Here is a 26,305-nt window from a genome sequence, read left to right as displayed (position 1 = left end):
GGGTCCTACCCCTTAAATCTTCCGTTGTGAAACGGTGTTGGCTAGAAAGGGCCCTTGTGTTGATTCAAACCTCGGAAGCAATATATGTATTTCAGAGGAAAATATGTGATAAAACACGGAAAAATAAACTCGAGGTGCCGCCACAAGTCATTGTTTAAATTGCTGCATGCAACAACAACGGCTATAAATACAGGTATGTTACATTTATGGCATCATTTTTTGTTTTGTGTGTTATACCATTTTAAAAAGCGCCTAAAGATTTTTAGGAAGAACTTAAAATCATTAAACACAACAACCACTTTACTTTCACAATAAAGCAATGAGGCACGTAAACCAAAATTCGAAGGAAGCTGGGGAATCAAACAAATATTGAGGTCATAATTCTATTTCCAAAAAATATTTCCTATATTAAAAAAAACACAACATACATTTATGTTCTTATTTGTTTATTTAAACCTCGTACAAAATGTTTTGAATCTTGAAAAAGATTTAATGGCGGTTTTACGTGCGCGCTCACGAGCCAAACGTGCGTGGCTCTGACGTCACCGCCAGCAGGCGAGTCGAAATCCCTGATAACACTGTGCGCGCTCCCGCTCTGCACGGGGGCTCAGTTTAGCTCCTGACGAGTCTCCCGGTACTTCCTCCACCCAGCGCCACTCTCCCAGCCCGGACTGCCGCCTCTCCTGCCGGGAACCCACCACCCTCCGCCTCCGGTGACACATTTATCAGGTAGTCCGGAAGGAAGTGTCGCTCGCGACTTCTCGTAGCGGAGACAAGTGAGTGGCACTGACGGACGGAGGTGTGCGCGTGTGTGTCTGTGTCCAGGAATGAGAAATGATGGCCGGGTCTGCAGCAGAGGAGAAAACCTTCCGACGGTTCCTGGAGCTCTTCCTGCGAGAAATGAGGCCGCCCCTGCAGGACAGCGACCCGCCGCCGATGCGCCCACTGTCGGACCTGGTGTCTCCAGACGAGGTGGAGGGCGAATGCCTGGACCTGTGTCTTCAACACCTCTACAAATAGTTAAGTGTGAACTCCCTTCGGCTCAATATTCTCGTGTGAAGCTTCCGGGGGTCGCGCTTTTGACCCCTGGATCTGGATCTGGGTCTGGATCCCACTATTAGCTCCTCGCACGCGCTGGAGGGGTCACGGCTGGTGCCCCCCTCCGACGGAAATGCAAATTGCGAACCGGCTTTTGTTTAATTTCTCTCCTTCAAAACGTCACAATTGTGGGTCTAGAAACGGTGAACCCCTCGTTTTTGCGTAACAGTTCTACGTCATCGTGGTGTAGGAGGGGGAGGAAGCCGTCAGCATCCCTGCTGAACGCATCTTCACGCAGGCTAAAAATATCCTCGCAGGTTATTAGCCTCCCAGGATCAATAGTCTCGGGCAGAAACGCTGAAAACCAAAATAAACTGTTTCCCTGTCCCTCGCTGCGCAGGCACGTCACTGCAAACTAAAATAACTCATTAAGAGGCAGATGTTGAAGGGCGGCTATTTTCAGTTAAACCCAGCCTGTGATGCGGTTGGAGTTGGCAGTGAAAGTGAGATGAATTGGACTGAGACTGATGCTGACTCCTGCCCTGGTTTAGAATCCAAAATAGGTGCAGAAAGTGTGCTGGGAAGAGCAGGCTCATCTAGGGCAGCTGCCAGCCGAGGGACGCCTCACCCTACCAGAGCATATAGTCGGATCCTGGCCGCCTTGAGGGGCCCGGGACTGCAGAGCATGTGTTGGTGGCAGGGTGGATGTCAGCTGTCAGTGATCGCACACCCGGGCCCGACAGAGCAGGCCGGAGGATCCGAAGCATCATGACTGATGACTGGGGTTGGGCAGGACCAGGGACCTGCTGTCGTCACTCCGAGTAGCCTCCCTCACATCTTGTTTTTGAGTGAAGGGGTTGTTAGTGCCCTGCTTTGAACCAGAATGGTGCCGTTCGGTTTCTGACCATGATTCAAGATGGACACAATGGAGCATCTTTGTGCTTTGATCATGGAGGACCTTACATCACAGCATTCCAGCGCATTCTGTCCCGTGGCTGGCAGATATTTATTATTGATGGCGAGGAGGTGACGGTGTGTGTAATCTCATTAAGCATTTCATCCTGGCATATATGTGTTTGCTTGGCTGGAGGGATAAAAATAGTCCTGTACGAGAGCTGCATTTTCATGTATACATAATGACACTCACAGTCGGACAAACGCACGGCAGAGGGCCCGGACGTTACGCTGACTTAAACGTACATAGCTCATGACCGGTCCCCTCACAAGGCTCCGCGTCTTCATCATGGTTCTACATCATCATCATCCTCCTCCTCCTTGTGAGCTCAGATCGTCGCGATGAAAGGTCCAACTCCATCTTAGAAGAGGTTCTTCTGTCTCCATGGTGACAGGAGAAGTGGACCTCACAACCCTATAGTTCTACTGTTGGTATCACCCCGTTCAGCTCAGTCCAGGAACTGCACACCATGGCTCTACAGTCTCAAACCAAAGAGTGATGTCATCAACACGCAACGTGTTTAAGCGGGCCAGACTCACCAGGTTCATCATTTGTGAATAGAAATCATCCCCGCTTTTCAAACCTTCATCCGAAGTGAGATTTGATGGTGTTTGGGTGTGAAGAAGTGGCGATGACCTTTGACCTTTGTGGCCCCACCATTACGGCTTCGTTCTTCAGTTCATGCATTTGGCGATACATTTCCTCAGATCCCCTCGATTGGGTGTCTGAGGTTAAAAAGTCAGCGACTTGGCTCCCAAACCTGCGCAGCCACTGCATGACCTGGGATCACATCCTAATCTCTTACTTACTTACTCGCAGTTGGCTCCCGTGAGACTCAGACACACGTCGCCTGGAGAATTAGCTGCTCCCTGCAGGTTGCTGACCCTTCCAGAATCAACTGTTTGGCGAAGTGGAACTGCTGAAGCCTGCGATCGACCCGATAATACACAATCATTGCACTCGCGCTTTCCATGAGACGCGTGTTTACCGACAAGTTCAGTGGAATCAGGATGGGCTGAAAGCTCCGTCTGCCATTTTAATAGGTCATTTTCCCGTCTGGCTTTAAGGAAGCGCTTCACATCCTCGTTTATAAATAACTCCAGCTCACGGCTGAAGCTTTCCATAGAAAATTAACCCCTTTGTTTCCTCCCTGCGCGCGCTCCATTCGCCTGCTGCACATTTGGCTGCAGATGCACGTTGGCTGGGCTCCACGTGGAAGTTTATCTTTGGAAACCCAGCCAGACACTAATGGCTTCAGATGATTGGAACGTGAAGAGGGCTGATTGCTATTCAAACCCCCTCCCCTTTATTTGGAGTCTAAATCGAATCCGGGACAAATCCAGCGGTAAAAGAGTCAATTTGATTGTGCCGCTCCTGATGGCTGTTCAGGAAGTTAGATTAGAGTCCTATTATTGGAAGGCTGGGAGCTTCCGATTGAAAGGGTGAGTGGCTGACGCTACATTACTCACGGTGTGGTGCGATCGCTGAGTTTAAGTGTTTAAGGGTGGAAGAGAGGAGGGCTGGAAAGAGCGAGCGAGGAGAGGAGAGATGGAAACATAGCAGGGGCATCAAAGTTGGATAGAAGAACCCTCCGCTTTCCTCTCACAGTCAAACTAACCAGAGTCTCTTGGTCTGTGATGGACCTGCAGACGCGTCCAGGCTGCCCCCCACCTTTTCCCCCCCGAGTAGAAGAGGATCATAATGAATAACTGAATGTCAAGCCACATGTGTTGACAGGAGCTTGGTTAGATGATCGCTTCCTGCTGATGACCAGAATATAGACACTGACTGAAGTTATAAATCATACATTTTGATGAGTGCCAATAAATGTATGGTTAATAAATGTTTCATTATCAGACGGTGAGATTTCAAATCAAATACATTGTTTTGAATGCTGAAAAGCTTATAGCGTTAAAGACAGATCCAAAAACTTAGTTAACATTTGACAAAAAATAACTATATTCCAGTTCAATAACAAATCAACGTACATATCAAACCTGATCCCTCCCCCCTCCCTCTACCAACAAGGAGACTAGTGACCCCAGAATACACGTATTTAATAGTATAAGCAGATGATTCATTCTTTTTTTAATGAGCCGAATAAAAAAAAACATCTAATTTTCCAATAAGATATATTAAAATTGATTGATTGATTGATTTTTTTAGGGGCACTAAACCGAACACTTAACTCCGGTCTGACCACGGATTTATTTCCCGAGACTCGAGACTTCCCGAGATGATGTTCAATAACGTGACAGATGTTTGCACCTTGGAGACAAACACTATGGCAAATGTCAGCATCAGAAACACGTGATGAAATATGTTACATTGAGCTGAGAAATCCCACCAAACACGCCTTAAGAGGATTGGCAGACTACTGTCGTGAATCTGCTGTCTTTCATAACATCTCGTTGTCAGCTTCAGTCGATCTTCTCAGCTAATGTTGCAGAGACATGTGCGCCGTGGAACCTTAAAAAAGGAAGCTTGTTTTGTGGTCCGCCCACTTTCAGCATTCTGTCAAGGTCAGCCACAAACACCTCTGTGTAGAGGCGCTGCACATCACGTTTCACGTCTTCTGCGGGGACACGTCTCGTCTTGAAGTCGCTTTCAAGCTGGATGGGGAAACTCTTTCTGTCTGGATGTGATAATTACAGTTTGTTTGACACCTCTATACATCAGTTGTCGTAGCAACAAGGCAGATGGATTTCTCTTCTGTTGCAGTCGGCTCACTGGAGCGCTGCTCCTTTCTCTTACTTGAGCTCAGAACCCCAAAGACATTTTCTTTATGACTCCCTGTTTTTGATGTTAAATCGCTGTGAATTAGCCGCAGCAGACTGTGGGTGATACAAATGATCGTGTAATAACATTACGACCACTGGCCAGCAGAGATGTTGGCTCGAGCCAGACTCTTCTGATGACTCAACACTCGCCTCGTAAACAAAAGTGAAGACTTGCCACACGTTTTTAGCAACAATGACTCAGGCTTGACTTTGACTTGAGCCTCAAGGGTTGACGCTAACCCACTTTAGCAAACAAGTGTCGCAAATATTTTTACATTCGGCGAGTCTGAACTGAGCACGGACCCGAGTCTCAGAGATGCAGCTTTTTCTTCCGTATAAATGGAAACGCTTGTCCTCCTGAGACTTGCTGTTGTAAACGGAGAGACACTTCAGGAGTCCCACACAATAGATCCTGGCACTGGGTGCAGGAATTCTCATTCATTTTCCCGCTACTGCCGGCTGACAGGAAAATGGAGCCGATCCCAGCTCCATCCTGTAAATGGTGGAGGGTGGGGGGGCTCACCAGCCTGCTGCCGGTCACGGGAAGCCCCACATCGCGTTGCGGATGCAGCTGGAGTTTATATTGAATTCATCCAAATGAGTTTATATTTTGAAAGCATTACATCATATCAAATATTTGTTTTTGTAAATCATCTCAGCAAATCCTAATCTTACTAGATCACTGATCCGTCAAACTCCAGGCCTGGGGGCCAACGGTGGCCCACCTTGTTGTTTGATGTGAGCTGTAGATGTCCATCGATGTCCCCAGATGGTGTGATTTCCTGACCTCAGAGGATGGCAGTGTTCACAGGCTCGCACAGGGCTGGGAAACACAGGAGCCACAATGTTTACTGTAGCTGTCGGGGGTTGTCAAGCCCAGGATGGGTGATGAGCTGCTGTATGATTAAGAATATGATTACTGCTGATATGCTGCAAATACACACATGACTTAAGTAGTTTATTTATGGTAAAAACCGTGACCTTGGACTGTGTATTATTTCATATAATTTCCATCTTTTTTTACGTCATAGGAGAACGATGGATAAGATATGCTTTAAAATCGTAACTTATTTTTAGAAACTAGACGAGAAAAAATATACAAACCTTCAGTCAAACAGATTTCTAACAAAACTTTTTGAAAGATCCTGCAGATGGAAGTGGGTGAATGTGTGGTTCTGAAGGACGACAACCAGAGGTTTTTTCATCAAAGAATGGATTTGATTTCCTGTTAAAGCAGAGCCAGTTTGGCTTCACAAAGTCAGTTTTTTTATAGCACGCAATTCAAAAAGTTTTTTTTGGTCGACCCACTGCTGAGCGTCTCTTGAGCTAATGGTTGCGCTAAACAACACAGGCTGATTGACGACTGCATCAGTTGTTGGTGGCTGGTTCTTCAGCTTCAGTTTCTTTGGCGTTGCGACGCTGCGTGTTGCTGTAATTCCTTCGGTCATGTTTGATTTAACATTTGTGTCAGCGTGTGTGTGTGTGTGCGTGTGCGTGTGCGTGTGCGTGTGCGTGTGTGTGTGTGTTGGGGGCATCCGACACGACCGTCTCCTGTAGCTGAGAGTGTAATGACAGTTTTGCAGGCAGCAGGTCTGGTGATTCATCTCAACATGTCATTAGTTTGTCTCCGGGTTGAACAGCTAATAATAGACTGGTGTGTGAAGAGAGATCCCCTCTTTGTGTTAATGGGCGGTGGGTGAAACACTTAGAGGGGGTGAGCACGCAGCCCGTGGGACGTCTTTGAATATTTCATTGTATTTACATGCAGTAGAATGTCCATCAATATTAATGTAGTAGCCACAGCGCTGCAGCACAGTGATTCATCCAGAAGTATCTGCTGTAGTTGAACGTAAAATGTGATCAGTCGGCGACGTGCGGAGCCGCTGGTGCCGGCACCGCTCATTAGAATCTAGGGAAATGGACACATTATAATGCCATGTTATGTAATAATGCTGCATCAAGTGTTATGTAATGATGCTACCTCATCAGAAGGAGAATTTTGTCGTCATGTAATTTATGACTTTTTTTTTTCTGCCAGTGATTTGTAATAATGGTCGTATTTGTGTCTTATTGGTGCTTCTGGTCTCACTGGGCATAGATTCGGGCGGGTGACAAGCTGGTTGTGAGAGGGGGTGGAGCAGCCTGGCCTTTCGGGAGGGACTCGGAGTAGAGCTGCAGCCCGTCGACCTCTAGAGGAGACGTTGAAGTGGCTGAGGTATCTTCTTGTGTCTGACTGGGAGGAGGCCCAGGGGCAGATGAGCTGGGGGTTTCTTGAGATGAGCTCTAAAATGACATATTTTAATGGTTTAAAATGACAACAGGAACTGAGATGTGCAACGTCAGTGCAGGTTTTATCTATTCCATCTATTATTATAAGCGTCAAAGCACTCTGATTTCCTCCCAGAGAGCTCCAAATTCTCCCTATGATGTGAGTACAGGGCTGGTGGTGACCAGTCCAAGTCGAACTCATTTCATGTAAATGGCGGCAGAATTGATGCGAGTATTTCTGGCTCGACACGATTGAGCCTGGATAGAATGTGGAGGATTACGTCACCAGGTCAAAGGCTGTTGAATCCGAGCCAAAATGAAGCATGTGGTGGACGTCCCACGACGACCTCTCTGAGGGGAACAGCTGACTCACATGCAACACGGTGGTTTTTATCTTGCCAGCGTCTGTTCGTGTTCGCTCTGGATGGAAATCTGCAATATGAAAATCTGAATCAACTTTTTCCCAGGGGTTTTGCATACAAGGAAATTGAGGCTGGGCGTTTGAAGGATGGCAAGTGTGTGATCATCTGCAGCAGTGTGTTTGCTGTACAGGGACAGAAAGGGCTGCTCGCATGCGGAAAGGGGTCAAGGTCAGCTGGGTTTTTGATGCCAAATCAGAAACGGTGTCTGCAGAGACACGACTAAACCTAGCAGCTTCCCATTTATAGCGGAGAAGGCAGCTACTGGTCAAAGACAGAACCGTTGTGATGCACTGCAAATTAGAGAACGCCACGTAACAAAGGTTGCAGACATCATGGGGCGTTGTGCTTCATATAAGCACCTTAAGCTTGGTGCTTTTTCATTTGGTAATCGACTGCCATTAGCCTTTCGCCGACAGGATGTAGCAATATGCTCCTCTTCCTGCTTTAATTGGAGCGTCAAAGGTCACCGCCTGAATCCGGCCTGCAAGGTGTCGGAGAGAAGCGGGCAGCAATGATCCGCCACTGAGCCGCAGCAAGTGAGCGCCGGATGATTATGTCACTGTCGAGCAGACAAATCAGACCACTGAAGTCCCACGTGTACCGTCTCAGAATGAAGTGCCCTCCTTTCTCTGCTGAACTAGTTTCACATCCTCAAGCTGGAGTTAGAAGTCGCCCCTTCTAACCAGAGCTGGGGTCAGCGGTTAGAATGCGAGTGCACAAGGTAAACGGCTGGGAGTTGTGGGGACTTCTGCATTGCTGGGTTCATGACAAGACAGAGGAAAACACACTGTCGAATAAAGGAATAGAAACTGATAACTCGTTCAATGAAAACTACTTATATAATCTGAACTTTTACTTTCAAACTCATCTGTTGCTCAGGTTTTCCAGTTTAGAGTCCATTATTTTCACTTCATTTTATTATTCTCATTCTTTGTTTCTCACGCAGTCTGCAGTATTTTCAGTATTTTCAGTATTTTTTTTCAGAAGATTGTATTTTTTCATCTTTATTACTATTTTTTTACATGATAATTTCTTGAAAGATATGTTTAAGTCATATTTTATGGTGTATTTACTTTGTGCTTTATTTAGAATAAATTTTTTGTCCTCATGGATATTGACCCGTTACACAGGTCACAGTTGTTTGCAGTGAGTTAGCATCAAGATCTGTGCTGATAGTACTGGTACTAGTGATGATGGCAGTGGAGCTGTCAGCACGGCTTTGTCAGGCACTTCCTCATCTTCAACTCTGACGAATCTAAAAATGGTTACTATATAGATGTGTCTTTTGGCTCAGCTCTTCTTGGTAACACCTGTGATGTGTTGCTCGGTGCCGCAGTGTCTCGGGGTGGCCTTGTACTGCAGTGGCTCGGCCCGTTTATAGCTGCTGCTGTTTTCCACTGTGTCTTCGCTGAATCTCATTCACGTTCTTTGGCGTGGTGGGCTAGGGTGGGGGCGCCCTCTGAAACATAGCTAGGCTGCTACCAAGTGTTTTGTGTACATCTACTTTGGCTGACTCTGAATTCCACTGTGCTCCAGCCCTGATGTTCGGTGTGAAAAATAGCCAATGAAACAACACTGGTATCACCCAGTCGTTTCATTAATGACGTCCTCCCAGCGAATTCTTTAAATGATGGAATCAAAAGCTTCTCCATCAGAGCCGGCGCGTAGAAATTTTGAAAGCCCCAGTTTTCACGCCACCATCTGTGCGTCTCTTGGCTTTTCGCTGTTTAATCAGAGCAATATGAAGCCAAGAGATTTGATCCCCGAGGAGACGAACATCCTCTTCTGGGAAGTCATTGTGCGGCTTTCTAGAGCAGCGTCTTATTGAGGCCTGGCTTCCTCCTGCTGCCAGGGCTTCTCTGTGACTTTGAGGTGCCCCGGTTTACAGAAGGCGCTGTGGAAGTGTAATGGCCGTGCGAGGAATTTCTGTGTGCAGGATTTCCTTCCTCCCGCCCTTGTTTTGGCAACACCCTTCCTCCTCTTCCTCTGCTGCAGCCCTGGTCCAGCTATCGCAGCCTTTGAAATTAGATGCAGCAATAATCCCTTAATCAGAGTGTCTCGCTGGGATTACCACGGAGGGCAGCTTCACTTACTGCCCTCCACCACCGCTGTCAATTGTTGAGCCTTCCCAGCGTTTTCAGCACTAATTCACACGACCATCCAGCTGCATATATTTGAGGTGCACCGCAGTGTCAAGGACGAGCCGACGGCTAGAGGCCTGATTAGAGAGTAAGAAATCGCTGTGTACATCCCGGTCCCGCTGCTCTGCTTTCTGTAGGCACTCCAGTTTCCTCCCACATTCTCTAAACATGGAGGCTGTATAACTGGGAACAAAATTTCAAATCTGAATGACCTGTTTGTAGCTGGAAATAGATTTTTTTTTCTATAAATACGACATTTTTACTCCATCCCTTCTCTGTTTTTTGTCATTGAAAGAATTTCCAGATTAACTATCTTCTTGGGCTGTCGACCTAAGTTTGAGTTGATCCGGTTTGTGGATATTTCACTCTAGTTGGGATTGGCTTTGGCAAGGGGCAGATTTTGAGTGAATGAATGAACCAGTTACATGACTTTTTATAAAATAATTTGTCAAAATAATCAATAACATGCTTAAGAGACTCAAAGTTCTAAGAAAAATATAAGTAAAGATGTAGTTTATACAAGAAGTTTATGTTAATAGTAATTTCCCTGAAGAACAAACCTTGGGAAATAAAAAAATGTGCAAGAAAATTAAAAAAATAATTTAGAATAAACATTTTACAGTAGATGGAGTATAAAACGCTGTTAAAATTACTTCACATTTGAAATGAAAAAAAAAAACATTAGGAACTACAAACCTAGACGATGAATTTGACTACTTAACAGCAGAACTCATTCTAAATAAAAATGTGGAAATGCCTAAACATTTCTATAGTTTCAGGACAGGAAACATAAACCTAGATATAAGGACGCGTGTGAACCTCAGGTTTAAAGCCACAATTACATGAAGCAAACAATGTCCTTCTGGGTCTGAAACCAGTGGACGCTTTTCTGGTCGCAGATAACTTCTTTGCTCAACTCTACAAAAGTAGGTTCCAGAAGTTGTTTGAGGCAGTTTCAAACTGAGCAGGAGGCGTCTCTCCATGAGCAGGAGCTCTTCTTGATCACGTAAAACCCTTGTCTCAGGCGGCGGGGACTGCTCATGACCAGTCTCCCAGCATGCTCTAGGGCGATGACTGGACGGCACACTTGATCACTGGGCTGAAGCAGAAGTAATGCATGCAAATGCCCGCCAGACTTCTGGTGTCATGGCTGCGGCAGCTCAGTGTGAGCTGAGACCCGGACACACACGGTGGGTATGGGCAGGCGTGCAGCATCCTAACAGACACATTATTTTGCTGAAGATGAACTGGTTTTAATGAGATGCGTTTGAGGGACGCACGTGGCCGTTATTTGACCTGATTAAAAGTAGGAAAGAACTGTGAAACCAAGGCAAATACTTTGTTAAATTCGGATGATTCAGGATGAATCAGACACGGTGCTGGAGGGCTGCGAGGTCAGCTAAAGATCGGAGGAGTCTTTGCAGCTCTGACTCACACTCCATTTAAATCCAACTGTGGCGAGACCCTGGTTTTGGAGGAGCGGCGACCTTCACCAGTGAGTGGCGTCCTCCTTTCCCGCCTACTGCGCTTCTGCATTGAGAGCGAAGCTGCAGCTCCTGCTGCTGCTCCAGACTGCCCTGCCTCTTTGTTCGCCCATAATTCAGCGGATGAGTCACGGGTCTGTGGCGCTGAATGCAAAGTAGTCTGGCTCACCTTGGAGACCCAACCTGTGCGACCTTGAAAACCTGCCTCTGGATGATGGAGGAATCCGGGTTTTCGGGTTCATATTTCCTGATTGGTGTGAGCGTGTTGTTATGTTGATATTTTGATCTGTGGCTCCGTGTTGCTGCCCACAGAGAAGCAGGATAAAGAGTCGACACTGTCAAGATGACAGGTGTTTGACAGATCACGACTCTCAGTGGCTCAGCTGGGAAAACCCTTCATGAAGGATCTAAATCTGCACGTTTGGGACGCCGTCACTCAATAATTCTATTTAACCGTAATTGTTTGAGTAGTTATTAATCCTGACTTATTCGCGTATAAATCCTGGGGTCTGTGTGGGAAAAGATCTCGGTTAAACAAAGCCTCTCATTCAGAATCCGGTGCTCAACATTCACTGCGAGCAGTAAGTCCCTGTTGAGCTCTCAAATGAAAGCACGAGGCGTAAAACACTGCCATGAATGAGAATCAAGCGCCAACAGAGCCATGTTTTTCAGCATGACTCTCAGACGGAACTCTGCAGTTTGTAGCGTTTCTGGAGTTTAATTGGAGGATTGCAGATCACAGTTTGTTGGCTCATGTTTGTGTTTGACTCGGCCACGGAGAGAATGAGATGAAACTTGTCTGGGTTTTTGGGTGCAGCCGAGGAGATCCTGAGCTGAAATTTCTGCTGTTGTTCAAGTGAAAAGATGCTGCAGGATGTCTCTCTTTGTGTCATGAAATCATTTGGACCTCTGTGAGGCTGTTCAGAAGCTGGTGTTGTAAGAGCTGGGTGGAAGCATGGCAGTGGAGAAGGTCCAGGCTGGAGGATGCAGAAGTGGCTTCATGTTCAGGGCTTGTTCGTTGAGTCTCGTCCCAGCTGCTCAGGGTGGAGGGTGGGGGCTGTAATACCAGGTCACATCAGACCCGTGATGTGTGATCCAAACTGGATCAGTTTATGCGAGAACCTGTGGTAGCAACTTCTGTAAACTGGTCTGAGCCTTACTTACAGAACCGGGTCCAGTTTTTCTGATCCCCGTCTGCGTTATTCTTTAACTGGAAAGCACTTTATGTTGGAGTTTAACCTGAAGAATGATTGATACGAGTCTGCGCAAGCCTATAAATGCCAACCCAGGGGCCCATCGGTGTTGAAGTAGGAAGCATGCACTGAGCAGCTTCTGCCTGAGCCGGGTGTTCCAATCGCTGACTCCATCACAAGGTTGACCCTGGAAAAAAAAAAGCCTGAACACAAAGTGCATCACAGTTTGTTGCCCATGCTGACCCGGGTCTCTCCCAACAATCACCGTGTGTGAAGGGAACAATAGAGGACAGTGTTCTGATCTGATGAGGCACCGTTTCTTTCTTGCTCCTCCTCCTCTGGCCACCAGCTTCTCAAGGCCTTTCCTTGTCGATGGCAGCTGACCACTGCAGACCTGAAACATTTCACATGGTCATAATGTTATGGGTTATTCTTGTGTGCATTTCTCATCTAGTGTGGTCCATTGTGGACTCTCTCTGAGGGCCAGTTAAGGAACAAAGGATCCCAATTCAGAGTAGAAGCTGTTTGCTCTGGAGTGGACTGCGGCTCCCAGTGCTTCGGACTACAGTTGTTTTCTTGCTGCTCAGCGAGCGTTCACAATCCGAGTCAAACCAGCGTGTCGTGACTTGCATGTGGCTTCCGATGGCCTTGAGGTGGTTGAGATGGAAACATGCGCCGGCCCGACCGCCGTGCGTTACATCACCGAGGAGGAGAGATGAATGATGAATGAAGCTTTTTCAAAGACGTGAAAGTGCAACAGGAACAGTGGCGCGGAGCCGAGTCTGGACGACTCGCGTCGTCGTGTCTTTAATGTCTGTGTTTCTGTCACAGAAAGTGGCAGCGCTGAACTGTGTCGTTGTCTGATCCTCACGACTGCATCTGGTTCCGGGTGGAAGGAATGAAAACCTAATGCTGGTGTCAAACTCAGGGCCTGTGGGCCAGATCCGGCACAGAATATAGGTGAATGTGGCCCGAGATTTTTAGAAAGTGCCGGAAAAAAATCACTTATTCTAGATTTTATATTTTATCCATCAACATAAACATTCTCTTTCTTTCATTCTGATATACATTTTCTTTTAAATATAAATTTATTTATTTTAATAAATCATTAACATGTTTTCTTTGACTAAAGTGATTTAGACAATTATTATATTTATTTTATATTTTTTTTCAATGATTATGATAAAATAATAAACTTCATGAATAAATCAATTAAGTTTTAGTAACACCATTGTCAAATATGCAAACAAAGGATTCAAATTGTACGAATGCATTATATAACATGAACATAAAAAACTATTTCATGTCACTAACTGGATGAACAAATCCAGCATCAAGCATTCGCTGCTGTGACAGATTGCGGAAGAGGATGTTGTTTTGAGAAGTTCCCTTCATGTCGTTGTTGGTCGGTGACTTGCATCTGTGGTGACATGTTCGTACTTCCTATATTCTGGGCTATCATTTGTCGCACTCGGATGCTTGATGTCCAGCTCCAGCAGGGCTCTCCACCATCTGAGCCATCGGGTTCAGACCCTCCTCCAACAATCTGTCGGCTGGTGGAGAACAGCAGCGGCAACTTTTCACCACTCGCTCACACAAAACTATTGATTTGTGAAATTGGTTCAGGCATCCAGAGATATTTCAGGTCAGGATGTGGGCTCTTCTTCCAGGCTCTCGCCAGTTCGCTGCTGATCCAGCTGGTGCGTTACATAATCTCGCCTGGAGGCTTCGTCCGCAGCGGCACTGGGCCCGCGCACAAAAAACACTCACCGAGGGAATCGCAAGTCTCCAGTCCCTCCGGAGCTGCTCTCCCCGGCAACACGGCAAGGCCATCGCACGGTGGGATCTTTACATCTCCCGTTACTGTCACATGAGGGAGCAGGCATCTTTTTTTAATTTCCTTTAAATCTGCTGCGGATTAGCCACGCCGCCGTGCCACATTGTGCATCACGTCGGAAGCAGAACACTGCGTGACAAATGCATGGAGCGGCGCTCTGTGACGTGGCTGCTCCATCCTTTACACCATGTTGGAGGGGTTACATCAGCACCGCTCCCAAACACAAGTGCACTTGGAGATCTGCTGAGTGGGCAGCAGCGCTCGTGGCGCCTCCCTCCGCGGACCCATTTCACCTTCGGGTAGGGGGAGAGCGGTTCAAAGGTTTTTAGGGTCGTCCACATGTTGTTGGACGCCTGGTGCTGGGTTGTGAACCGGCTGCTGGCGATGGACTGGACTCGGAGATTTGTGTGGCTCTCGAAGGCAAGAGTGTAAAGTAGAACACCACAGGTCTGTTAGTCGAGATGGATTAAAACAATTGCTGAATATTCTCTATTTATGTGTGTGGGAATGGAATGGTACAGTCACTCTTCAGTTTGAAGTGAACCTGGAAGTGTCAAGTCAGACTAGCTTCCAGTCAGTGAACTTCGGGCCAATAGGTTAACTGTGCCACTTGAAGACTCGGTGGCTCCGAAGCCCCCGGAGAGGAAGACCCTGCCGAATTGTGGGGCAGCTCAGCTTGACATGGCGAGGAGCGCCATGTTTTCCACATGGATTTTGGCAGCCGCCTTCGCTGCCTGCTCCAGTTTTAAAATCCAACAGCTCAGATGCTGCTGGAGTGAATCCCTGCCACTCGCCCTCCGCTGCCAGAGAGTCCAGACTAAAGCGCCACATGACGTCTGCGGACCGAGGAGACAAATGAATTCATCAAAGTCAAAGCGAAGGCTCCTTCAGGGACCAGCGGTAAAACGCCACAGTTTCATGCTCTCAGTGGGGATGATGTCACCCAGTTATGAGGACACTGCTTCCCGCTCGCACACGGCGCTGAACACGCAACAGATTCCCCAGACAGAAGGACAACACGGCACGAGTGTTTTCACCTGCGCTTGGCAGAGGAGCGAGAAATGATGGCGCTGAAGCTGCCTGTGTGGTTGGCAGCAGAGCTGCTGACACATTGACTGGCAGTCACTCACCTCTGTGTTGCCATGGAAACAACCTTGTTGCTTCACTCCCGGGTTAAAATTGTAGTGAAGAGCAAGCGGAGAAAGATGGCTGCACGTATGAGTCATCGGCGAACACTCGCCCAGCTCTCAGCTTTATCGCCGCGTGACGGGAGCCCGACACAGCAGTGGAGAGTGGTGCATCATGGGAGCACCTTATCTCCTCAGTGTCAAGTGTGTGGCTGAAATAGTTGGAGTGCTATCGGCATCTCAGTGAAGGGTCAATGAAGACAAACACTGTTACAATTCTAAAGTCACCTCTTCATCGGCACAATGATTTTCTTGTTTCGTCTCAGGAGGCGCTTCGTGGTTTATTATGATCATCTACTATTGCTGAGAACTGTGCACACTGCAGCCAGGGGGCGAGGATGTGCTGTTGGGACGAGTTTGTCTGGAAAGTGCACAGAGGTAGGGGTGACCTTTGACCTTGTCTGGATCATCTGCACCAGTTGATTTACGCTGTGCTGTGTTGACATGTTGCAGAGTGATTTATTTACTTCATCCGTCCAAGGTGTCTTTAGTGGCATTGTATTTCGATTTATTGATAATGTTATTGTTTGTTTTTTATTGTTGTTAGTAAGATTTGACATTTTTTGTCTCTGACGTTTCTGGACTGTCAGCATGTGATTGTGTCGCAGGTTTGTCGTCTTGTTGAAGCTATTCATTTCAGTCGAAGGTACGGTAAAGGTAAGATAAATATAGATGTTTTGAGGAAGAAGGAGGTTGTCTTTTTTTATATGAAATGAATTTTGTTATTCATTTAATCCTTGCCCTTTTGCTGGATCCCACAAGTTTCAAAATGTCTAAATAACTGTGTGACTCTAACAGGGTTGCAGTTTGGTTCAGAGTCCTGGTTCAGGTGAGCCATGTGTTTTGGATGGTTTAGGAGGAGAGGCTGGGGAAAGGGTGATGGCCATGAGAGGCCCCTGCAAAGATGGTGCGTGCGTGTGTGTGTTGGTTCTCTGCTCGTGAAGTGAGTGAGCACAGATGTCAAGAAAAGCATTGGTGGTGTCACGGGGGACAGGGAGAATTGAGTGTCCTTCTCGATGGTGTGGTTTCACCCGCTGAGGGCGCGGGGTCACAAAAGGTCACGCACAGACAAACAAGCAGGCAAACGACCGTTTAAGATTTGTAATTAAGGTGGTCTGTGCTGGGCGCTGAACCCAGGACCCTCCGACACCAGCGCCGCTTTAATTGGTTTCACATCACTGCACACGGCTATTTTAGTTCCTCCTGCTTCTGGAAGGTCAATGGCTTTGTTCAACGTCTGCTCCTGAGGCGACATCAGAGATGGAGAAGTTGTTCCTGTGGGAATCGACTGAGATGGTTTGGGCCTGCAGCTCTAGATCAATCGCTGCTGCAACAGTTGGACCTGATCTAAATCATCATAGTAGCAGGACCCAAGACACTCGCACCGTACATACTGTATAGTTCTTTGATTTTCATCTCATAATTGCAGTTTTCTTTCTTGAGAAATTGTTACATCATGGGCTTCACTTTGTCATGAATTTTTGTCTTCATAAATCATTTTAAAAGATTTTAAGGTTTTCAACATAAATATTATGTCTCTTTTTTTAAGCCATTTTTGCCTTTGAAATAATGCCATGTTTTTTTTCTTTTTAAGTCACAGTTTCATCCGAATTTCCGTTGCGTCTGGTGAATGGAATCTTTGACGCTAATATGTAGCTGATCTTCTGAATGGAACTCACTAATGCCGATCATTTCCATGTTAGCTGTGAGTCCAGCCATGGAAGGAAGCCAACTTTTGTTTGAGAGTAAACCCAGCAGCGTGAGTGTGTTCAGGAAGTGAGCAGCAGAGTGGCTGCTCTTCTCTCCCGGCCGTGTGAGCGACGTGGACTTGCAGGTGCAGCTGACCCTCTGTGGTGTTGCTGGTAAGGTGTGGTGCTCAGGAGTTGCATTCACCAAGCCTTGAATGATGTTGACCATCAGAGTAGTGAGAAGTTCGTCGGCTCTTTCGCTCGCTCGGTCGTGTTTGCTGCAGAGTGACGGTGTGAACTGAGATTAAGTTCTGCTCTAATCCTCCTCCGCTCCACATGACCTCAGCGTGATGCACAGAGCCGTCGCGCGCTCCCATTGGCGGCCGCTGACACGGGAGGATGTGCTGCGGCCAATGGGAGCGCAGCAGCTCAGCATCCGCCCCCACTGGAGCAGCTGAGAGGAGAGGGAAGCTGGAGAGGCTCCTCTGTCAATGGGAGCTGCAGGAGACGGGCACAAACCAAACCCCTCAAACTCATGACGGAAACCCACGCTCCCTCGGAATCGTGATCGCCAGCTCTCTCTTCTGCCTATTTTGGGCTTCTGGCTTGTTGCGTGTTTGCGTCAGTTGCTGCATCACTTCAGAGAAGCTTTGCATTGAGAGGGAAAAAAAACAATTAAAAAGTCGTGAATAAAGTCATGACATCATGGTGGACCTGGCACCAGCTGAAGGACCAGTTAATATATTTTACAAAGATTTTACTCCATTTTGCCATTAAATTAAAACACAGATTTAATGAGACAAAACATATTGATTCAAACCCACAAAATAAAGCCAAAAAAACCGATGACATAAATCTCAAACACATGAAAACCGGACTGGAACACAATAAATGAATTTAATAAAAACATATAAATAAGTGTAAAAAATTGTACTATCATATTGTCAGTTTGATTTCATTTTAAAGGGCTGATATGAATTTATTAAAAAAAAAAGAGGAAAGAGGATTTTATAAAGAGGAATTTATAAAAGAATTAAAAACATTTGGTAAGTGGAATTATTGAATAGTGAATACGATTGTGACGTTTGGTTGCTTGGATTTAAAGATATTTGCCCAGTAACACGTAGGGATCGATCAAATTCGACTCGAGGAGACAAGTGACGATGATGATGATGATGATGAAGGTTTGATCTGCTGCGATGATTATGAAAATGCAAATGTTGGACTCCAACTTCTGTGGCCGTGATGGATGACACAGCGGATCCAAACTTCATTTCAAAGCAGATGAGCTTTCCTCTCCCCCTCCTCACGCAGAGGGTTTACCCTGCTGGTTGCCATGGTTACCCCTTTGTGGGGCATCCCTATCTCTCCCGCTCCTGGCCTAGATTGAGACTTATAAAAAAAAGGGGGCGTGGGGCACCTGAGGACACGGGAGTTTTTAGGCAGAATGAGAATGAAGATTTGTCGCCTGATTCAAAACCTCCACAGTCGGTCCTGAATGGTAGCAGCTGGACGACCGGCTCCTGTGCCTCAGTGCCTCAGTGACTCCCAGGTGTTTGGCTCTGTTTGCCACTGAGAGAAGGGGGTGGAGCCAGGTCATCCCCTGGAGCCTCTGAGGCAGACTGACTGCACTCTGGCCGGGGAACCTCTGGGCTCCTGACTCCACTGGGAACAGTCTCCCAGGACGCCACTGTTTGGAGTTGACCAGTCGTTGAGTCCACTCCAGCGCCAGCTCAGTCATTAGCTGTCGGTGTAATTGGGAGATGGCGACACCTCGCACCTCCCCTTCCCCCTCACCTCCTCCCTCCCCCGCTGCTGTCGCTTTACTCAGCCGACGACTCGCCACTGTAATTTAAAAACTCAGGTTTGTGTTCCGCATAATTGGAGCCAAAGATCTTCCTGGAGCTGCGTCGCCATGGTTACCTGCATCTGGAGGTGGCCTCATTACGTTGGTGAGTCACTGCCTGCGGGTCTGGAGACGACCTGAAGGTCCGCGACGTGCACGTGCCTGAACCAGGCGGCGGCGGTTTGAGGGTCCAGTGTTGGACTGGACCAGCACGTGGAGACGGAGGGTTCGGAGCTCACTCTCAGAGGAACCTGAGTCCCGCTCGACTGACCGCTGACCCGGCCTCAGACCTGGCATGCCCAAACCCAGCGTCCTTGAACTGACCCCCAGACTCTCCTCCCCGCAGTAACTGCCCGTGTTCCCTGGCGGCAGCATTGGCCCGAGCGACGGCCGAGAGCGTCCTGAAGAGCGACCTCTCCATCCACCACCTCATCAAGGCTCATGAAGACGGATCTGACCCACTACCACGTGAGTCCAAGGACGTCCTCACACGCGATATGCAAACCAGGTCTTCCTCAATAAACCTCCCTCCCCACACACACACACACACACACACAGGCACGCAGCAAGGATTTGCTCCTGTGCTGCAGTGACAGGTGTCTGACCACCAGAGGGCAGAACAGAGAGCCAAACTACTGTACAGAGTCAGGATCGTGCTGTGTGGCTCAGTCATGCTCACTTCCAACCCGGCGCTGTGTCCAGAGATCGAGGCGGTCAAGCTGGCCCGGCTGACCTTCAACAGACTGGCAGAGACCTGCAGCGCGTGGTTAAAGGAGCTGCCGTACCGGCGCCGCCCGCAGCCCTACTACGAGACCTCCATCCACGCCATCAAGAACATGCGCCGCAAGATGGAGGACAAGCACGTGATCATCCCCGACTTCAACACGCTCTTCAACATTCAGGTACGTGACGCCGCCTCGTCGCGGCGACTCGTCACGGTCGTCATGCTCATGTCGCTCCTCAGGACCAGGAGGACCAGGCTTTCTTCGCTGTGTTTGACGGACACGGAGGGGTGGACGCCGCCATCTACGCCGCCAACCACCTGCACGTCAACATGGTGCGGCAGGAGTCCTTCAGCCAGGACCCTGGGGAGGCCCTGTGCCGCGCCTTCAAACTCACCGACGAGCACTTTGTCAAGAAGGCGTCCAGAGAGGTGAGCTGACCGCTGGCTTCTTCCATCACATACTCTCAAATACTACTTTGTGATTACTACATCAGTACTATTGTGTATTCCTCATGTGGTACAACATGAATACTACATAGGTGAGATATGAACAGTCAAATAGTACAGTGGTAATACTACAAAGTGGTTCAAAAAATGCAGCAGAATATGAATGCCACTACTTGCAGTGTTACTTGTACTGTGTACAGTTATACTAAACTTTAGTTCAGTCCACGCTTCAACCTTGTAGTACTGTATTGAGTACATGAATACTTAATGTGCTCATGCAGTGTTCCTTGAATATTGTAGTTGTGCTTGAGTTGTACTTTGCTACTATGTGAGAGCTAGTATTAGCACTACTATTTAGCAGTACTACAGTAGTACTACACTGTCAGTGGTACTGTGCCACTCCTCTTATGCGGACTGGTACCGCATGAATACCGCCTGCTGACTCTGTCCTTGGGTGGATGGATGGATTCTTGTACTGCTGCATTGTTGTCAGACTTGGTGACTTGTGTTTTGCTACTGTGACCTGGCCAGAACCTTCGCTGTGGCACCACCGGCGTGGTGACGTTCCTGCGAGGCCGGACCTTGTACGTGGCCTGGCTGGGAGACTCTCAGGTCATCCTGGTCCGGAGGGGGCAGGTGGTGGAGCTGATGAAGCCTCACAAACCCGACAGAGAGGTAACGCACCTGCAACACAACTCACCTGCCGTGGGAAGAGGAGCTCAGATATGTTCGGTGTGTTCACCTGCAGGACGAGAAGCAGCGGATTGAGGCGCTCGGAGGTTGTGTCATCTGGTTTGGGACGTGGAGAGTCAACGGCAGCTTGTCGGTGTCCCGGGCCATAGGTAGGGACCGAGCCTGTCTCTCAGACCATCTCACAGACACTGGGACTGACCGTCTCACTCACCGTCTCACTCGCCCTGTCACTGACCATCTCACTGACTGTCGCACTCACCATCTCATTCACCCTGTCACTCACCATCTCACTCACCGTCTCATTCACCCTGTCACTCACCATCTCACTCACCGTCTCATTCACCCCGTCACTCACCGTCTCACTCACCATCTCACTCGCCATCTCACTGACCGTGTCACTCACCCTGTCACTGACCATCTCACTCACCCTGTCACTCACCGTCTCACTCACCCTGTCACTCACTGACCGTCTGACTCACCATCTCACTCACCATCTCACTCACCATCTCACTCGCCGTCTCACTCACCCTGTCACTCACTGACCGTCTGACTCACCATCTCACTCACCATCTCACTTACCCTGTCACTCACCATCTCACTCGCCCTCTCACTGACTGTCTCACTCACCATCTCACTTAGCGTCTCACTCACCCTGTCACTGACCATCTCACTGACCGTCTCACTCACCATCTCACTGGCGTCTCACTCACCCTCTCACTGACCGTCTCACTCACCATCTCACTCACCCTCTCACTGACCGTCTCACTCACCCTCTCACTGACCGTCTCACTCACCATCTCACTCACCCTCTCACTGACCGTCTCACTCACCATCTCACTGACCGTCTCACTCAGTCTCTCACTGACCGTCTCACTCAACATCTCACTGGCGTCTCACTCACCCTCTCACTGACCGTCTCACTCAGTCTCTCACTGACCGTCTCACTCAACATCTCACTGGCGTCTCACTCACCCTCTCACTGACCGTCTCACTCAGTCTCTCACTGACCGTCTCACTCAACATCTCACTGGCGTCTCACTCACCCTCTCACTGACCGTCTCACTCAGTCTCTCACTGACCGTCTCACTCAACATCTCACTGGCGTCTCACTCACCCTCTCACTGACCGTCTCACTCAGTCTCTCACTGACCGTCTCACTCAGTCTCTCACTGACCTCCTGTCGGCAGGCGACTCGGAGCACAAGCCCTACATCTGTGGCGACGCGGACCAGAACGTCTTCCCTCTGGACGGGTCGGAGGACTACCTGATCCTGGCCTGCGACGGCTTCTGGGACACTGTGAGTCCAGACGAGGCGGTGCGGGTGGTGACCGACCACCTCCAGGAGAACGCGGGCGACACCAGCATGGTGGCCCACAAGCTGGTGGCGTCGGCCCGTGACGCGGGTTCCAGCGATAACATCACGGTGATCGTGGTCTTCCTGCGGGACCCCCGCTGCCCGCCCCCCAACAACGCCGAGGAGGAGGAGGAAGGGGCGGCGGAGGGCGAGGTGGAGGAGCAGCCGGTAGCGGAGGTGGAGGAGGAGGAGCAGGAAGAGGAGGAGGAAGAGGAGGAGGAGGAGGAGGAGGACGTGGTGAGGGTGGAGCGTGAGGGCGGCGAGGGAGGCAGCACGGCGGACGTGGGCGCCAAGAGCCGCGGCGGGTGGCCCCTGCAGCAGTGCTCCGCCCCCGCTGACCTCGCCTACGAGGACCGAACGGACTCCTTCACGGACAGAACCAGCCTCAGCCTTCTGGGCCCGTCTCTCGAGGGCCGCATATCCCTGACCTCATGGCAGCGCAGCGCCCCCTACAGCCCGCTCAGCCGCAGGGAGGAAGCCCTGGCGCGGCGCCGGCCCCGCCTCAGGTTCCACCAGTCCAGCATCACTAGCTTTACGGACCCACTGTGGCCCCAGGCGGCCGCCTTGTTACGTCAGGCCGCGAGCAGAACCCGCACGCCCGGCTCTGGGAGACACCGGAGAGCTCAGTGGCCCGGGAGGTCCCGGGAGCTGCCCTGGCCCCGCTCCCCCGACCGCCTGGCCTGGAGACCTGAGGTGCCCGGACCTCGACTGCCCCGACACGGCCCCTTCTGAAGAGGCGACCCCAAACAGCCATCATCATCATCCAGCCCCGCCCTCCCCGCCCCACCCCACCCCGCCCCGCCCACCACACCCCAGGCCTTCAGTGAACCCACCATGCCTTCAACACGTCTCTATCTTCTCAGAAGGACCACATCATGGGTCTGACCGCTGAGGAAGACCATCTCAGTTTCTGAAGCTCCGCCCACTTCGCTCCGTGGTGACGGACGTTCCTTTGGTTCCGGTGTTGGTCTCGGTAATCCCGAGGAGCGACACTCTGGAAGGACAGAACGTGGCGTCCTGACCCCGGCGCTGCCACGCTGACCCGCCATTATCCTCCAGCGCTTGTCCCCACATCACATCACAGCACTTAACACTGGATTAGAGCTGCAGAAGAGCCGAGTCGGCGCCGGCGCCTCCGCTGTAGTTACTCTGCAAGTGGTCAGTCAAGAGCCCGGCAAGGCTGCGTCCAGGACTCTCTGGTCGCTGCTCAGGCTGGACTCCTCGACCACGTAGCTCTCACGCTAAAGCTAAAGTCAGTTCAGGATCAAATGGCCAACTTGGCGGTGACTCGGCAGCCACTTCCTCTAACATGCTGCAAATGCTAATGCTAACTAAGCTAAGAGATCAAATGAGTTCCATCTGTTACTCAAAACTTTGCCCAAATATTCCGACGTTCATTACTTTCTAATTACATTCGTCACTGAACAATCCATTATCACGAAGAAGTATTGTCATTTCTACGTATATATCTATCTCTTAATGTCGTGATAAATACTCGATTATCGTACCAATTACACCCACGAGCGTGATGAATTTGAAAAACAATATTTTCTGTGTTTGTTCGAGAAGAAATGTTTCTTTTTATGTCCCCCCCGAGTTCCCAACCCAAAATGATGCTAACAATGCTAACACTGCTAACATTGATGTGCGTGATTCACTGACGTATCGTGGAATTACTTTGAGAACAAAAGCAGCAATAACAAGCTTTCACTCGCGCGTCACAAAGGGAAGGCTAACCATTAGCATACGCTACTGAAATCAAACATACCTCATTACCAGTCAACCAAGAAAAGAAACGCCTCAGACCAGGGCTAGCCACGTGCTATTGACCTGGCTAACTGGACCACAGCAGGAGAGAGAAAATGCTAGCTTCCGCCTGTTGGCATATATAGCATCCTCGACCCAGTTTTCTCCAGCGCCTGCCATTCAAACAGCAGATTGTTCCGAATGTTTGCGGTCAACTCCAGCTGCTGCTCCCTGACGACATGTTCGAGGAATGTAATGCCCCCTGGAGGTGCAGCTCAGTATCGCGCGCACGTGGCCTCCGTCCTTCCCAGATCTCACGCAAACTTTCCACCAACAAAAGTGACAGACGCGTGTACATACGAGGTCCGGCGACCTCTGGATGACCCCGGGACGCGCCATCATCCCGCCTCCTCAGCTTCAACTCTACATCAGCCTTAAACGACTTTTTGCCAATTTCCATCGTGGCGGGTTTTTCTCCGCAGCCAGCGGGTGGAGGGGAAATCTTGCTATATTAATGTTGTTGTTTCTCAGCGGAAGTCTCACACACACACCTACGACGCTAGCACGACATTAGCGCTTTTAAGCTGCAGCTAAAACGCAACCTCAGCACATATTTTTCCAAAGATTCCTGAATGTCAAGACGCCACGTCTTCTGAATCAAAATGGACTCCGTGAAGCTTTAAGACAACAGAAGGGACTTTGTTCACGCTAGTTAGCTTTAATGCTAACTAGGCTCTGTCTAAACAAAAACAAGAGATTTACAAAAGCCGTTCAGAGTAGCTCAGCCACTAAACTGTCCTAAGAATTAGGTGATTTAGAAATGACTTTTTTTTTTTTTTTACTTGCAGCTAACATGCTAACTGAAACGCCAAACTCTTCATACAGCGCGCCCAAATGTTTCACGATGAAGACTGGACTTTTCTCACGTCCAAGCGCGGTCTAACGGCCGATGCTAGTGAATGCTAGCGGTCGCTCGGCAGGTCCCCAAGCGTTAATAAAACAAGATTGTGTGTTCGGTCCTCTGAAGGCGTGTTTGTTCTGCGACACATTTGTGAGCTTTAAAGGTCACCTGTAACTCACCGTTGATTTCTTAGCCTCACTGATGTTTTCTGGCGCCACCGGCCGAGCCCGGGGGTCCCGCCGCCTCCGGCCGCCCGTTCACACGTGACCGTACGAGCAATAAGTAGAAGCATTTCCAGGCTCGCTCGCTCGCTCGCTCTCAGCACCTCTCTCACCCGACCAGCTGGGGGCGCTCTCCCTTTAGGACCCTCCATGATTCTGCACTGTGTGGTCACACGGAAGCTTTGTTTTCTCTCTGTAAGCAATAATGCGGTTGCGTTTCAAGCCTCCCTGCCGGTTTGTCTTCTGAAGGACGGGTCCCGCCAGCCATACTCGGGCGCGGGGTCGTGACCCCACCGTGGGAGGAAAGAGGCGGGACTCCGTGGCTCAGGTCAGAGACACGGGGACAAACGGCAGGACTGACGTGCAGGTTAGGTTCAATTCTGTGTATCTGTGTTCCTCCAGTATATAAACACGTGTCATGTAACTGGTGAATATTATCATGTATATAAAGTCTAGAACGACTTCACGTCTCGTGTCTTTGTTCAACTCTGACTGGTGTTGACACGTCAGTGCTCATGCTGCGGCTAAGCACCAGTCTCTGGGGAACACCTGGCCGCCCGGACGGGACAGTAGAGGTGAGCTGAAGCAAAGTTCCTCTGGAAAACCTCCTGTCCATCAAACAAGAGACACGCCCCCAGAGGAAGTAGCGCCTCAAGCTTTGAGGCCCAAGTCCAAATTGGTCGTAATGACAGGTCTTTGTTAGGGTTCCCCCACTGAGCACCGTCTGCCTGACTCACGTGCACCAGCAGGGAAAGAGTCAAGGATTACTCCATTGGCGGAGACCGATGGACAGATCTGCGAGGTCACATGACCCGGTGGTCACATGACCGCCACTTCCAGTGCGACGAATGGTAAAGTGAACAATCTGTTCCAGACACAAAGCCGAGGCGACGCTCCTGACCTCCGTCTGGAACGTGATGGGAGCGGCTCGTGACAGAAGGGTCACCAGAGGTCGGGTCGCCAGGCGGGCGAGGAGGAGAGGGAGCAGTGGAGGGGGGGCATGGAGATGGAGGGTGATGCTGTAACGGCTGTGTGAGGAGCGCCACTGTCTGCTGTTACATAAAGGGCTTTACAGCAGTTCTCCACAGGCCTGACGGAAACAGAGCGGCCGCTTCACCCCTCAGCAGAAGTATTCACAGGCTCCTCACAGCCATGACTGAGGCACGGATGAGAGGGTGAGGACGGAAGGGTGATAATGGATGATGAGAGGGTGAGGACAGAAGGGTGATGATGGATGGATGAGAGGGTGAGGACAGAAGGGTGATGATGGATGGATGAGAGGGTGAGGACAGAAGGGTGATAATGGATGATGAGAGGGTGAGGACAGAAGGGTGATGATGGATGGATGAGAGGGTGAGGACAGAAGGGTGATGATGGATG

At 49.4% G+C, this 26,305-nt stretch overlaps 1 protein-coding gene across 2 annotated transcripts; it reads left to right on the top strand.

Annotated features, from left to right (window-relative positions):
* The first annotated feature begins 148 nt into the window (after nt 1-148).
* Nucleotides 149-25,881, top strand: ppm1e (protein phosphatase, Mg2+/Mn2+ dependent, 1E). 2 transcript variants are annotated; one of them, XM_053846601.1, is made up of 9 exons: nt 149-193; nt 652-729; nt 826-1,019; nt 19,186-19,307; nt 19,542-19,741; nt 19,804-19,992; nt 20,542-20,685; nt 20,759-20,852; nt 21,891-25,880. In XM_053846601.1, the coding sequence occupies exons 3-9, from the start codon at nt 835-837 to the stop codon at nt 22,787-22,789; spliced, it is 1,833 nt and encodes a 610-aa protein (XP_053702576.1). In that variant the 5' UTR covers nt 149-193; nt 652-729; nt 826-834; the 3' UTR covers nt 22,790-25,880. The 2 variants fall into 2 exon arrangements, with proteins under 2 accessions (XP_053702576.1, XP_053702578.1); XM_053846603.1 differs by lacking the exons at nt 149-193; nt 652-729; nt 826-1,019 and adding an exon at nt 1,027-8,184 and having other exon boundaries at nt 21,891-25,881.
* The last annotated feature ends 424 nt before the right edge of the window (nt 25,882-26,305 follow it).

The sequence above is a fragment of the Synchiropus splendidus genome, chromosome 17, assembly GCF_027744825.2.
Source record: "Synchiropus splendidus isolate RoL2022-P1 chromosome 17, RoL_Sspl_1.0, whole genome shotgun sequence".
Taxonomy (NCBI): domain Eukaryota; kingdom Metazoa; phylum Chordata; class Actinopteri; order Syngnathiformes; family Callionymidae; genus Synchiropus; species Synchiropus splendidus.
The sequence above is the reverse complement of the archived record's forward strand: the minus strand, read 5'-3'. Positions and strand labels throughout refer to the sequence as shown.

Excerpts from the sequence above, each read along its gene's own strand:
- ppm1e (XM_053846601.1), top strand. The coding sequence starts at position 835 with ATGATGGCCGGGTCTGCAGCAGAGGAGAAAACCTTCCGACGGTTCCTG. Across the intron at positions 19,742-19,803 it reads ACACGCTCTTCAACATTCAG|GACCAGGAGGACCAGGCTTT; the intron begins GTACGTGACGCC and ends GTCGCTCCTCAG. Across the intron at positions 20,686-20,758 it reads CTCACAAACCCGACAGAGAG|GACGAGAAGCAGCGGATTGA; the intron begins GTAACGCACCTG and ends GTTCACCTGCAG.